The 14,663-nt window shown below is 38.9% G+C and overlaps 1 protein-coding gene across 3 annotated transcripts in view; it reads right to left on the reverse strand.

Moving 5' to 3' along the window:
- The window catches only part of znf407 (zinc finger protein 407), a 499,933-nt gene that overhangs the window by 17,495 nt on the left and 467,775 nt on the right, over window positions 1-14,663 (reverse strand). For 2 of the 3 annotated variants that reach the window (XM_043688646.1, XM_043688647.1), the window contains exon 9: window positions 7,553-9,874. The exons of the other annotated variant lie outside the window; for it this stretch is intronic. In XM_043688646.1, the coding sequence (XP_043544581.1) occupies window positions 8,508-9,874 (1,367 nt within the window). In that variant the 3' untranslated portion in view covers window positions 7,553-8,507. Of the gene's footprint in view, window positions 1-7,552; window positions 9,875-14,663 lie in introns of those variants that run through there. 3 annotated transcript variants of the gene reach the window in all.

A 14,663-nucleotide genomic window follows, 5' to 3' on the forward strand; every position in this document is an offset into this window, starting at 1 on the left:
AAAAATGAAGATAGAAGCCAAAGTGTACTTAGGCCCCTTAGAGAACAAGCCTGGTAAACAATAATAGGGAACTAGGGAATGGCAGAGGGGTTGCATCAGTTTTCACAGTAGTGGACATTAAAAGCATTCTAAAAATACTAAATAATCAAGGGTTAAAAGGTGGTTGGGGAGGGACAAAGGAAATAAAGACAGTAACTATCACTGGTGAAAACATTCTGAGAAAACTATCAGGACTGTTGGCCAATAAAGTGGTCCTCCACCACAAGCTTTCTTGGACTCTTCATGTGGACGCACTGGTTACAAAGACTCAACAATGTCTCTTCTTCCTCAGGCAGCTGAGGAAATTTGGCATGATGGCGAATTCCCTTGTCAACTTTTATAGGTGCACCACCGAGAGCATTCTGTCCGGATGTATCACTACTTGGGATGGCAACTGTACCATTCAAGATTGGAGACGGTTACAGAGAACGGTGAACGGCCCGGACATTCACAAAGGCTAACCTCCCATGTATAGAATCCACCTACCACGCTCGCTGTCAAGGAAAGGCTGCTAGCATTCTCCAAGATCCATCTCATCCTGGAAATGTTTTTCTATAACCTCTACCATTGGGGAGAAGTTACAGAAGCCTGAACACACGCATCAGCCGGTTTTGTAACAGCTTCTATCCTACTGTTGTTAAAATACTGAATGGACTCACAAACTCTTAGCATTTGCCTGTACCTGTGTTTGTGGTTTTGCTGCTGTTCACTTGGCATTTACTTATCTATGCTACTTAACTATGTGATCTGCCTGTATTGCTCACAAGACAAAGCTGTTCACTATGTATTGGTACACATGACAATAAATTCAATTCAATTCAAGCCCCCTGACCTGATTGAGTGCATCCGAGGATTTTAAGGGAAATAGCTACAGAGGTAGTGGATACACTAATAGAAATCTTTTCAGAATCCTTAGATTTTGGAAAAAGTTTCAGAGGATTGCAAAACTGCCAATCTAACACCTTTATTCAAAAAGAGTCAAATAAATTCAGGCAACTGTTAGCCAGATAGCTTAATATCTGTCATCTGAAAATGTGACAGTCAATTATAAAGGATGTAACAGCAGAGCATTTTAGAAATATATAATAAAATCAAGCCAGATCAGCACAGCTAGATGAAGGAGAAATCACATCTGACACATTTATTATTGTTTTTTGAGGACGTAACATGGAGTAGAAATAAGGAGATGTGAATAGATGTAATATATTTAGATTTCCAAAAAGAATTTGATAAGGTACTACATACAAGGCTGCCTAATAAGAGCCCATGGTGGTGGGGGTGGTAATACCTGCATGGAGAGATGTTTGTTTAACTAATAGAAGACAGAGATAGGGCAAAGGAGGCATTGACAAGATGGCAGTCTATAACTAGCAGTGTGCCACAATGGTCAGTGCTGGGCCACAATTATTTAAAATATATATTAATGATGGAAGTGAATGTACTAACACCAAATTTACAGATGGCATAAAGAAAAGTAGAAAGGGAGTATGAGGATGACACAAACAATCTACAGAGGGATACAGACAGGTTTTCTAAGTGGGCAGATGGAATATAACATAGGAAAGTGTGAAGTTATGCACTTTCTTCCCATAGAAGGTTGTGAATCTGTGGATTTTTTTTACTGCAAAGGGCTACAGAGAGTGGATCATTAGGTATATTCAAGGCTGAGACAGATGGATTTTTAATCAATAAGGGAATCAAGGTCATGGGGATCGGGCAGGCAAATGGAGCTGAGGATGATCAGATCAGCCATGATCTCATTGAATGATGATGCAGGCTTGGTGGTCTGAATGGGCTACCTCTGCTCCTTAGAATTAGGTTTTATGATATAAGCCAACATGACCCAACTTGTTCAAAGTATTTCAACTGACAAACCTGATTTTACTTTTTTATTTGTTCATGGATAGAAATTGAGATGGAGAAAGTGGCAATGGTGAGTGGACAAGGGTGCTGTGGGAGGAGGAAATGGAGATAAAAGAAGAAAAGAGAGAAAAAGGAGAATGGGGAGAGAAGAAACAAGAGATGAGGAAGAGGAAGTTAGGTAAACCTGTAAAAGATAGAGAGAATGAAAAAGAGAGCAACTGTGATCTGGAAGAGGGGAAGGGGGCATTCAAGAAAGAAAGGACAAGGAAATCAGAAAACTGAGGGAATGAACCAGGACAAAAGAGAACTGGAATACAGAGGAACAACATAAGAGATAGGAATACTCATAAGTGATGGCATTGGTCCTGGTTTCACCTTCCTGACAATAATCCCACATCAAATGCAAAAGTAGTACAAATTGCATTCTTTGTCCTCCCAACTCCAATTCCTCACAGTCGTGGGCAAACCCACAAATGGCATTACGAGCACTCTTTGTGCACTGGAACAAAAAATATCTGGAAATTTTAGAACTAAGAGAAAGAGAAACAGAAGAGAAAGAAAAATACACAGGGATGAAAAGCGAATCTGTCCCTGAAAGTCCTTAAAATGTCTAAGGAAATTTATTCACAGAGACAATCGACCTTAAGAAAATTTCTCACTAGTAAATACAATAGTAGGAAATAGTGAAGAGTTGGTCCTCCAAGCACAGGTTGGTTATCTCCTATGGTTTCTGACTGCTTCAGGGAACCTATTAGCAGAAAAGATGGGAGAGAGCCAGCTTGTGAATGAAGGAGCAACCAGCAGTTACAGAATTGCTGAAGGACCATCTATCAGGATCAGAAGCTGGGATAGGGTAAAATATGGCATCTTTCACTGACAGTGGGTCGGTGAGCCAGGTGTCCTTTTTTTCCCCCAAGACTGGGAGCTCTATTTAGTCTGCACACAGTGGGAAAGTCTGCTAGGAGGTGCACAGGTCGGGTTGGAAGATAGCTCCAAGTATACTTGGATGCGGAGACAGAAACTTCATGAGATGGGAAAAATAATGGGAGAGGAAAAGATGTCTGCAAGAGGGGTGTGGGGGTGACTTTATGTCATGGAAGGAGGTGGTTGTGGAGTTGGGAGTAGAATGGAAAAAGATGGTTGCAAGAGTGGAGGGAAGCTGCAAAGAAGGGAGAAGTTTTAAGTGGACTAATAAAAAAATCAGGTTCCTGGGATTTTGATTCCTGGTAGTATCAAGACCATGTATTTTTATTTTGTGTATGTTTTTAAGTTGTGGATGGAAATGATAAAAGACTGTTTTAAAAACAGTCTTTTGAAAGGATGCTTGCGTGGTTTGAAAGTGAGTAATCTTACATCTATGGCAAGTATTGTGTTTGTACAAGCAATAACTGAAGTGGTTGCAGATGTATTGGAGCAAACAGGTTCCATGTACAAATGGGTAGCAACAATAAGTTGATTGGTCCATGGATTAGTGATGACAAGAACCTTTTGCTTGCCAACAACTATGTGATTGGTTTTCAGGTAACTGAACAGCTTTAAGCTGGAAACAAAATACAGAGAAGGGACTTGATCTCCACCTGCTCAGAAACAGTCTTTCTGTTCTCTGCAGTTAAAACTGACTTTAAATCTGAAGAAAACAATCAGTTGTTGCAAGCTATAACATTTAATTATATTTGATGTTACAAGTAAATGAGCCTCTTGCAAACCAGTCGAAGCATTCATATATGGGAAGCCAGAATAAAACTTTCAAATCAGGAATCAAATCAACAGAATTTGTTGACAAAGATTACTGAACTGCCTTTCTATTTCTTTCCCCTCCATCAATGTGTTATTTCACTGTTTGTACATCTGTCTGCACGTTCTGCAAGGGAAAGTTTATAAGGGGAATAGGGTTTTATTTTGTGTGATATGCTGACAGCTACAGTTGCAAATGACTCTAAACTTGGAAGAAATGTAAATTGCGAGAAGAACAGTGCGGAGCTCGAAAACGACACTGACAAGTTGCTGGAGTGGGGGCACATAGATAGCTGATGAGGATCAATGCAGAGAAGTGTAAGTTTGTTCACTTTGGTCAACAACATAAGATATGAGGGACAGCTCTAAAGGGGATGCAGGAACTAGTTGTACAAACATCATCGAAGTGACAGGAGAAGTGGAAAGAACAGTTAATAAAGCAGTGTTTTCAGCTTTATTAATAGGGGCATAGAGTAAAAGAGCAGGTAGGTGATGCTGAACTTGTACAAAATACTTGCGAGACCTCAGCTGAAGTACTGATACAGCTGTGTGGACTATGTTATAGCAATTGGAGAGAATACTGAAGCAATTTACAAGAATGACTCCAAGAATGAGAAACTTTTATTATGAGGGTAGATTGAAGAATTTGGAACTGTCCACCCTGGAGATAAGATGACTGACAGGAGATTTGTTAGATATTTTCAAGATCATGAACAAGCTGAAAAGAGTAAATAGGGAGAAGCTGTTCCTGCTTGTAAAAGAGAAAAGAATGATAGGACATGCATTTAAAGAGATGTGCAAATGAGGCATCGTTGATGTGAAATAAAAAAAACTTTATACATAGCAAGGTAACTAGTTCTGGCATGGAATGCACCCGAATGTGGTTTAGGAAGGTTCAACTGAGGCATTTAAGAGAGCATTGGATCATTATTTGGGTAGAAATAGTGCACTGGGAAAAGCAAGAAATTGACACTAGATAATAGAACCAATACAGAGACAATGGGCCAAAAGGCCTCTTTCCACTCTCACAATTCTATGATTCAGTTTGTAACTGTTTACCTGTAATTAGAGTTTAATTAAATGTAGTAAATAGTCATTCTTGCTAAGTATGGAGCCTGGTTCATGTTTTCTATCAACCTGAGTCTGAAAGTTGGGTAAATTCGGAAATTTCAGTAGATATTTCATAATAATTAACTTTTTTGATGAATCTGGCAATGACTGGTCCTCATACCCAGCGCACTACCCCAGTGACTATGGCAAGATCTACAGATTATGATCTTTAATTTGAGTAGTGCAAAGCCTCAACAGATCCTTCATTCAATTGTTTTTGCTTCCATTCACTATCGAGAATGAAAAGTTACATGAGTGAACTGCAATTAAAATTCAGCATAAAAATACATCATTTTGCTTCATAGCTTCAGAGTTATTCCAATAATAACCGGGATGTGTCCTATTAATCTTTCATGGGACATAGGCATTATTGGCAAGGTCTATTTATTGCCTATCCTTAATTGCCTTTGAACTAAGTGGTTTTACTAAGCTATTTCAGAGTTAAACACAGTATTGTTGTCATGTAGGTCAAGTCAGAGAAGAATAGCAATTTACTTCCCTAAAGGACATTAGTGTATGCAGATAAGTTTTTTACAATGACAGTTTGATGGTCACCATATTTATTAATTTAGTTTAACTTCACCAGCTGCCATGGGAATTGAATCCATATTGCTAGAGCATTAGCTTGGGACTATGGATTACTAGACTAATGATTATGCTGCTATCTACTAACAAAGGTATGTACCTAGATTGCAGGTGGAACAGGGTGGGGACAGGGATGAGTGGAGGAGAGAACAAAAAAAAACTTGCTTACGTCCCATGAAGCACCTTTCATGATCACAGGATCTCCCAAAGCACTTTATAGCCATAAAATACTTCAGAAGTATAGCCTGTTGTGATGTAGAAAATTCAGCAGTCAATATGTGCACAGCAAGGACACATTAACAGCAATGTGAAATGGCCAGATAATGTGCTTCAGTGACGTCAGTAAAGGTATAACTAATGATCAGAATGCCAATGTTTTTCAAAATAGTGTGATGGAATCATTTACATTCACCTAAAGGTTATTTGGCACCTCAAATTAATACCTCACCTGAAAGCTGACACCTCTAGCAGTGCAGCCAGACACTTTGCACTGAAACTGGAATTGCCAACCTGGATTCTTGTGCTTAGGTTTTTGGTGGACAGCTTAATCATAGTGAAGGTAAGCTATTGAGGAATCTGCTCACATAAATAAACCACTTTGAAGAGTCATGGGGAGGAATAATCTTATGCTTAGCCCATGAACATCATCTTAAACTGCAGTAGAGTTCCAGGCAGGCAAAACCATAGCATTGAAAGAAGATGGTAACCTTTAGAAAGTGACTTCAATGATTTCTTACAAGAGTCTCCAAAGAGTCCATCTCTCCTGCTCCCCATTTCAGTCAGGTAAGACGTGCAGGCATTATTGAGAAAAGCCATTTCCTCCAGTGCTGTCTTTACCCTTTTAAGCAGTAACAAGTTGCATCCACAAAAATTCCAGATTAAAATCTAAACATTTATATAAAATGGTCTGCTATCCACCACCTTTCCAAAGTTATGATGTTGGGTGCATTTAGACACAAGTTTGAGTTTTGCTATACAATTATTCAGACTTGGAACTGTACTTACAATTTCTCAGAAATGGAAACTCCTCAGCTTCTATAACAATTTATATTCCTGATTAAATAGAAGGGAATCTTTAAAAATTGAACTAAATTGAACGACTATGCAGTTATAACTTATCTTTCAAAGAAAACTTTAGCAGAGTATATTTAGATTAGTTCAGCAATGGTCTTACCTAAATAAGCTAAATAATGTAAAGCACAAGATTAGGAAACAATTTAATGGTATAGCACCAATGTACTGTATGATTCGATAAATTAGAATGCTGTTATGTGTCACAATAATCATCAATGTAGCATCATTTCAAGAGAAGCAACAATAATGCATCAACAGCAGACAACCCGAATTGCTGCTTAAAATGAAATTCTCCTGTTCCAGTCTTCCTTCACATTTGAGCAGGGATCCAGAATTAAACCATTCCTACTCCACTGAATATGTGACACACACAAAAAAGAGAGTCCTGATCATCCTCGAGTCCTCTTATTCCATTCTTAGCATCTGGAATTCAACAAATGTAGTTAGCCAGGTCCCAGTTTGGAAGGTATGGGAGCAGCATGGCAGCCACAGAAACTCATGGATGGGGCAACTATTGGTTGAATATATTGGTCACTTTATTCCCTTTATTGAACAATCATTTTCCACATTATTCTGATTCTGATTCTTCAGTGATTGCAATTAATGTTTCTGCGACAGAATGAAAATTCAAGGATGTTAAGTGGACACACAAAAACAAGTAGATGTGAACATAGTAAATTGTTAAGAATGTATAAAATAATATTTATATGCATTTGACAGATTTAGTAGTGTATTGGCTGCTGCTCCATGTGTAAAGCACATCATATAATTAAATTGTTATTCACTAATTGTACATTAAAACAGGGCTTATTTTCATAATTGGTAAACATATGAATCACTTAGAATACTGGGTACCAGCCAAGCACCTAATTCTCTTTTTTTTAAAAAAAGTTAAAGTCAGTTTTGTTGAATTATTTTCCAAGAGAAATCCACGAATTATACAGTTGTCCTTTTTTTTAAACAACAGAACAATTTATTGGTACAAGCAGTTAACAAAATGAAAAACAGAGAAACTTTTCTTTTAAAGCCATGTTAATGATTGTCAAACATAAAATTGTACATTATTATATTATATTGCGTTTGTTATATAGTTAAACAGACCACCTGAGCTGAATAAAACTTATATTTTTAAATTTCAATCATCTCACCTTTTGATATTACCTCCTACTTCCCAAAAAGAAAAAGCAAAAGAAAACCCGCAGCAAGTTCAATGCATGCTTCTGAATTTCTAAGTCTGGGAAAATCAGCATTTCAACAACAAAAAGAGACAGCTAACAACATCTAGAATTTCATGGTTGTTGAACTTATGCAATGTGCCTGAATTCATTTTAATTTCTCTGTTGATAGAATTTAAAACAAAGTTAGGAAAAATGCGCGCAATACAACTGCCACCCACCGAACCCACCCCCCATCTTATCATTCCATCCTGACCCTTTTGCCATCTGGCTGACTTTCACTTTGCTTCTTGACATTGCTGATATAAAGAAGAAAATGAAAGAATGAAAGCTACATTCTACACTTTCAGTTTTGTTCACTAATGCAATTCAGCTGCTGGACCCTCAGGCTTTAGAGCTCAAGTCAGGAAACAAAGGGAAATTTACTGTGTCATCCAATCTAATATCAGGCTACGTTTCTTACCCCACTTGGTGGTTCCCCGATCACTCCCTGAGACTGAGGTGAACCCCCTCTGAAAACAACTATTCAGATTGTTCTTGAATGTGTGTCAATGTTCTCCTAAATCATTTTACTGTCATAACTGAGATAAGAAATTTTGTGCAATAGAATTGGAGTATACACCAACATACAGATCAATGTATAACTCCACTATACTGCTTTCAAAACCATAAATGGATGGTATAAATGGATGCATTAAGTTAACTTGGACAATATAGTTATGAGCAACAAAATTCTTTAAATTCCTTTGTTCCAGTGAAATCAATACAGTTTGTTCTCACTCCATTAGATCGTGGTTCTGATCCCCAATCTCAGACACAGGGAATGCATTTGCCATACTGAGCATATCATGCTTTGAACTGTACATCTGATGGAATATCAGCAAATGGTTGGTTTTTGACAGAGCTTCCTACCCAACTAATATCAAGTCATGCTTCTTGGATTCCATCAATTTCCATTTCCTGTTCTTCTTTAGCTGGCAGCTCAATCATAACTACTTCTGACCTGTCCTCAGTGTAACACTCTGCCAAAGCAACTGTTGCCACTGACTGACTGGATGATGACATGTCCTCATTCACCAGCTCCATCACACGCTGTGGATAAACTTCAGTTACTGCTCTTGAGTGATCACCATTCACAACATTGTGTGGTACTTCTGTCACAATCACATGAGTTGCTTCTTCAGACAAATGACCCGTGGTCTCTTGAACCATAGCTTGTAGTACTTCCTCTGTAATTATTATCTGTGATATTTCACCAGACGAATCTACCAGGCGCATTGGATGTCCATTGGTAGCTATAGTTTGTTCTTCGCCTTCTTGCACTATGATCTGAGATGCCCCCTCAACCACATGTGTGGTCCCTTCCTTAGCAACTATGACACGAGTAACTCCATCTTTCACAATATGGCTTGTTGTCCTCATATCACACATAGTGAACTGCAGTACCTCCTGCACCACATCACTGAAAGCAACTTGGGATCCTTCTTGTGTGGTGGTCACAGATATTTGCTGCTCAATGTTTGACACCGTTCCCTCAGCCTCCGTGGTTTCTTGGACAGTTTGGTCTTTGTGAAATGTCTCTGTTCCTTCATGTACTGACTCCTTTTGGGTTGAAATGACATTCTCAATGGCAGAATTCATTGAGTATGACCCCTCTTGTGTAGACTCACTCCCTTCCTGCTCAGCTGATCTTGCCTCTATTGCACCCACTTCTGTGACAGCACACAGAAGTGCAACCAGTGCTGTGGGCCTCTCTGAAGTAGGCTTTGCCTCATCTTCTTGTGTCACTACTCGTTCAACTTGATTGGAATCTGTCAGGGTTTCCATGGCAATGGCTGCTTCTGTAGCACTCCCTTGTTCAGTTGGCTCCTTGCCTGCTGCCTCCTGGGTGGCATCTGATATTGGCTGTTGCGTGACAGTTTGCTCAGGAACCATGTTGCTTACATGGGTGGTAGTCTGAGTTGTGTCTATGATCTGGCCATCTTCAGTAATGTGCATCACTTTCGCCACCTGAGTCATTTGACCCACCATTGCTAGAGTCTGGAGAGTTGCTGCTGCAGTAGCTTCAACTGAAGTATCAATTGAAATCTCCTCACCACATCCAACTTGGTAGCCTTGAATTATAAACACCTGCCCGATGGAGTCAGCTGATTCCTGCTGTTCAATGCAGCCACCGAGTGAATCACCTGTAATTTCAGTAGAAACTACTCGAGGTGGATTTACTGGAACAGCCGTTTCGACAAACTGTGCTCCTTGGCCTTTAAGTCTACATTCATATGCCTTGGAAACTATCCCTGAAAGTCAGATAAAATAAAAATATCAGTTATGCTTGAAAAAAAAGAAGAAAAAATTCTTTATCTAATACTGCTATCACTAAGTATTGTCATTACAATTAACAAACTCTTTTGATGTAGGTACTGATTAAATGTCATAAAATGCTGCCCCAGAATTGTCTTTCCATTTGTCAGATATGTACAACAATATGGAAATTGAAGATCTGTTTGTACCTTATGATAATGAAGCTTAATTACCTCACAAGAAAAGGTTTATCTCTTTAACTGTGGTGTTAGCCATGGCTCTAACAGTAACACAATTGCCTCTTACCCAGATGGTCTTGGGCTAAAGGCCCACTCCATATGTTTGAGCACATAGTCAAGGCTGACATTCCAGTGCAGTCTTGTATTGTCAGAAGTGTTGCTCTTCAGATGAGACTAAATTTGACTGCCCTGTCAGATGGAAGTAAAAGATCCCACAGTTGAATTCTGAAGACGATCAGGAGAATTATCCCTGATGTCTTGGCAATATTTATCCCTTATTAAACATTATTAAAACCTTCTACTATTTGGTCATTATCATATTACTGTTTGTGAGAGCTTGCTGCAGTTAGACTTGGTGTTGTGCTTTCTTTAATCATAAGAGTGACCTCATTCCAAAAGTATTTCATTGGCTGGAAAGGACTTTAGGACATTCTTAAGTGTGCTATATAACTTTTTTTTTTAAATCATCAGTAGTATTTCTGAAATGATTGACTTCAAACTGAAAGTTCCAGAAGATATAGAACAATCTGCTGAAATACTGTTCACCTTTGTGTATCATATAGCAGATATTTGTTGGCAGCCACTTATAGACAGAGAGGTGCCAATGTGACAGAACCTTTGGCCAGAGAGAACGGAGGCAGAACATTCAAATCAAGAGGTCGGAGTCCAAAGGCTTCAGCATGGGGATCAGACTCAAAACAATGCCTTTGGCCTCATCAGGATTAATTGAGCAAGCTGCTAATGGCTTGTCGTGCTTATACAAGCTCAGCTACTTGAAGAGAAGGAATGTCAGGAACCTTATCTTGTTATTGCAGCGCATAAGTTATGCCTGGGGAAAGTGGAAGCAAGTTAGTGGATGGGGAAGAAGCAATTAGAACACAATATAAGTGGGTAGCACTCCTAATCCTCTCGTCATAGTGACAGTGGAGTTTCTAAATGTACTTCTCAGAACAGAACTGGCCCGTTGACAATTCAGGAGACATTGATTAAAAACCTCCCTCTGATTTGTTGTGGTCTCATGGATTTTTTACAAACTTCACTTCATGTCTTCTCAAAGGACAGTACAAATTCAATCTCATCAACACTCTGGGACATTTCAGAAACATACCTAACCCCACTCTTGGCTTCAAAATGTAAATAGTTGGCTGCTAATCTGACTGTCACCTTGAACAACCTATCATTGATATCAATGCCCTTAATAACTTTAAAGTCTTGAGATCCCACAAAATAATGAAAATATCAATAGAAAGCCAATTTTAATCATTCAATGCATGTAATTGGTGGTTCAGTTTGGATTTCAGCGAGGCTTTTGACAAGATCCCATACGAGAAACTGATAAAGAGCCTCAAGGAATCCAGGTTATCTTAGCAAGTTGGATCCAAAATACATTTAGTGAAAGGAGACAGTGGGTTATGCTAGAAGGCTGTTTGTGTGGCTGGAGCCTGGTGTGCTGTGGCATACCACAGGGATCACTGCTGGGTCCTTTATTGTTTATGATAATCTTAAATGATGTAGATGAGAATGGGGAGGGTTGATAAGTAAATTTGCAAATTACACAAAAGATTGGTTGGGTGGTTGACAGTGAGTAGGAAGGTGTTGGATTATAAAAATGGAATGGTCAGATGGGCAGATCAATGACAGAAGGAATTTAATTCTGATAAATATGAGGTAATGCACTTTTTAAGAAGTAATAAGACAAAGATATACACAATGAATGGCAGAACCTAGGAAGCTCAGAAATCTCAGGGTGCTTTTTCTCAGATCTCTGAATGTTGGACAGGTTAATAGGGTTTGTGAGTTGAAGCATAGATTATAAGAATAGGGAGGTTATGTTGGAGCTGTACAAAACTTTGTTTAGGCCACAGCTAGAGTACTGTGTGCAGTTCTGGTCAACACACTATAGGGAGGATGTGATTGCACTGGAGGGAAATCAGAGCAGGTTCATCAGGACATTTTCTGGAATGCAGCATTTCAGCTATGAAGCGAGGCTGGATATGTTGAGATTGTTTTCTTTGGAACAGGGAAGGTCAAGTGCTATAATATTATGCAGGATATAGACAAGATGGATAGAAACCTTTCTTAGTCAAAGGGTCAATAAGAATGGAACATAATTTTAGAGTGAAAGGCAAGATGTTTCGTGGGGATTGGTAGGAAATGTTTTTCACCAAGAACATTGTGGTGGTCTGGAATGCACTGCCTGATATGCTAGTTGAAGCGGGTAACCTCACAACTTTATACAACAGTATGATGAGCACATTAAGTGCCATAACATTCAAGGTTATAGGCCTAGTGTCGGGAAATTAGACTAGTATAGGTAGTAGTGTTTTTGATGATACAGAGTCAATGGGCCAAAGGGTCTCTTCTGTACTGTATGATTCTATAATCATTCTTGTTCTTCTCTGTATGTGAGCAAGGAGGTCTTTGGTGCTGTGCTTGCCTTGTTTTCTCTTGCACAGAAGCTCTGGACTCAATCCCACATTAGGACTTGACGGCTACAGATAGTGTGTCGTAATGTGGCCAATCTGTAAATCATTCAGTAAGAGTTTGAGCATTTCCTATTTAGCCAGACCTCCACATATGTTGATTACAACATCCTCCCATATTAAAAAAACACCACACGTAGATTTTTGCCATGACCAAGTGTCATCTTTGTTCTTAATTATACATATACATGTATTTGGGCAACTTTTTCAGAAAAAAGAAACGATTCATAATCATTTTCAAATAATTCATTTAACACTGAGAAAGAATTCTACCCAAATGAGTGTTATTGTCCCAAACTTCTGTTCAGACAAATAATATTGTGCTGGTTCTTCTGAGGAATGGCTTTTTCATTGGCAGGTAGATCAAGAAGTAGGATGGTCTGAAGTTTGGGGAGATGGAGAGAGAAGCTGACTGTTGGGAATCTAGTGTACTGGCGCTATGGCTGTGTGTCCAGGGGGCTTTGGGATCAGGTATCTGGACAGATGAGGGGATCAGTCTGAGTGATTGTGCAGGAGGGTTTCAATTTTGTAATTAATCGTGAATTAGAGCAATTTCTAATTCCTATACTTCAATCTCCACTGCTTACAGTAACTCAATTGTTGGATGGAGCAGGTTAGTTGGAGAGAGGTGAGAAGGTGGCATTATTCATTAAGAGCATAAACGCTACGATGGAAAGGTTTGCAGTCTATTTCTACATAATTGACTAAAATTGATAGCAGCTGCCAAAATGTTGGACCAACTGGTGCTAGAAAATTAAATGGAAAGAATTCACTCTCCTGAATTAACAACTTTAAATTTGGAACAAAGGGAATTCAACTTTAGGAATGATGGTGTTAAAAACTTTGAGGCATGCTAGAAGAAAATCCCTTCAGTTTTAAAGTTGTTCTCAATTAAGTAATTGCATCATTGCGTATAGCCACTCTAAACTAAAAGCATGACTCATTGTCCATGTTGCTCACATCACTCCAGGGCTCACAGCTGGAAATCAATGAGGGGTCCACAACTAATTCGTAAACCAGCAGACCAACAATGCAAACATGCAACTTTCCAAATGGGAAAAGTAAGGCGTATAAGGATGTAATCATTTCTTTCAATGTTAACTTGAAAGAATTACTTCTCAAATGATTTCAAAATCTTAAGGAATTGATTGGACTTGAGCCATTTCTAATGCATGCAATATTGGCTAAATAAAGGAAATAAAAATCATGGGATGGAATTCTTGACATCAGCATAATTAATTCTTATCCCACTACTCTGCATCCCTTTATTTTTTTCTCCTGCCCCAAAGACATTATGGCAGCAGGACTATAGTTCCATAGGTAAAGCTTGATTCGGATGGTCAGACCACAAATTAAGCAAGGAGAGACTGATACAAATGGCTTATTTTCACGTCAATTGCCATGTTCATCTACAAAAAGCCATTAGAACACTAGTACAGTTCAAACCAAAACAAACGTAAACAAGAACAGATTGCATTCATACAGTACCTTGAAAATAGTAAAATGCCATGAGGCACTGCACAGAAGGAATGTTCAACCAAAATTTTATACTGAGCCACATTAGAAGATATTATGAAAGACGACTTTAAACTTGGTCAAACAGGTCGGTTTTAGGGAGATTTTACAAAGGAGGAGTGAGAGGTGGAGTGAAGGCTGGGGCATGGTCAGATAGCTTCAGGCTAAGAATTCCAGAGCTTTGGGCCACAAAAGCTGAAGGACCAGTCACCAATAATAGAGCAAAGAAAAGTGCAAGGGGATGGAACCAAAGAAGCAGAGAGATCTCACAGGGTTGAGAGGTTGGACAACATTATCAGAGAAGGAACAGAAAGGTCATGGATAGATTGTAAAACAAGTGTAAGAATTCATAAATTCTACATAATATGGTTACTGAGTTCAAAAATGGCAAACAAAATTAAGAATTCAGAACAGCGCAGAATTCAGCCCCTTGTGCCTGCTCTGCCATTCAATAAAATCGTAACTGATCTGATTGTGGCCTCAGCTCCATCTTCCTTCCTATTCCCTACGGCCTTTGACTCCCTTGTTAATCAAATCAAGGATCTCAT

Source organism: Chiloscyllium plagiosum, chromosome 4 (genome assembly GCF_004010195.1).
Source record: "Chiloscyllium plagiosum isolate BGI_BamShark_2017 chromosome 4, ASM401019v2, whole genome shotgun sequence".
NCBI lineage: Eukaryota > Metazoa > Chordata > Chondrichthyes > Orectolobiformes > Hemiscylliidae > Chiloscyllium > Chiloscyllium plagiosum.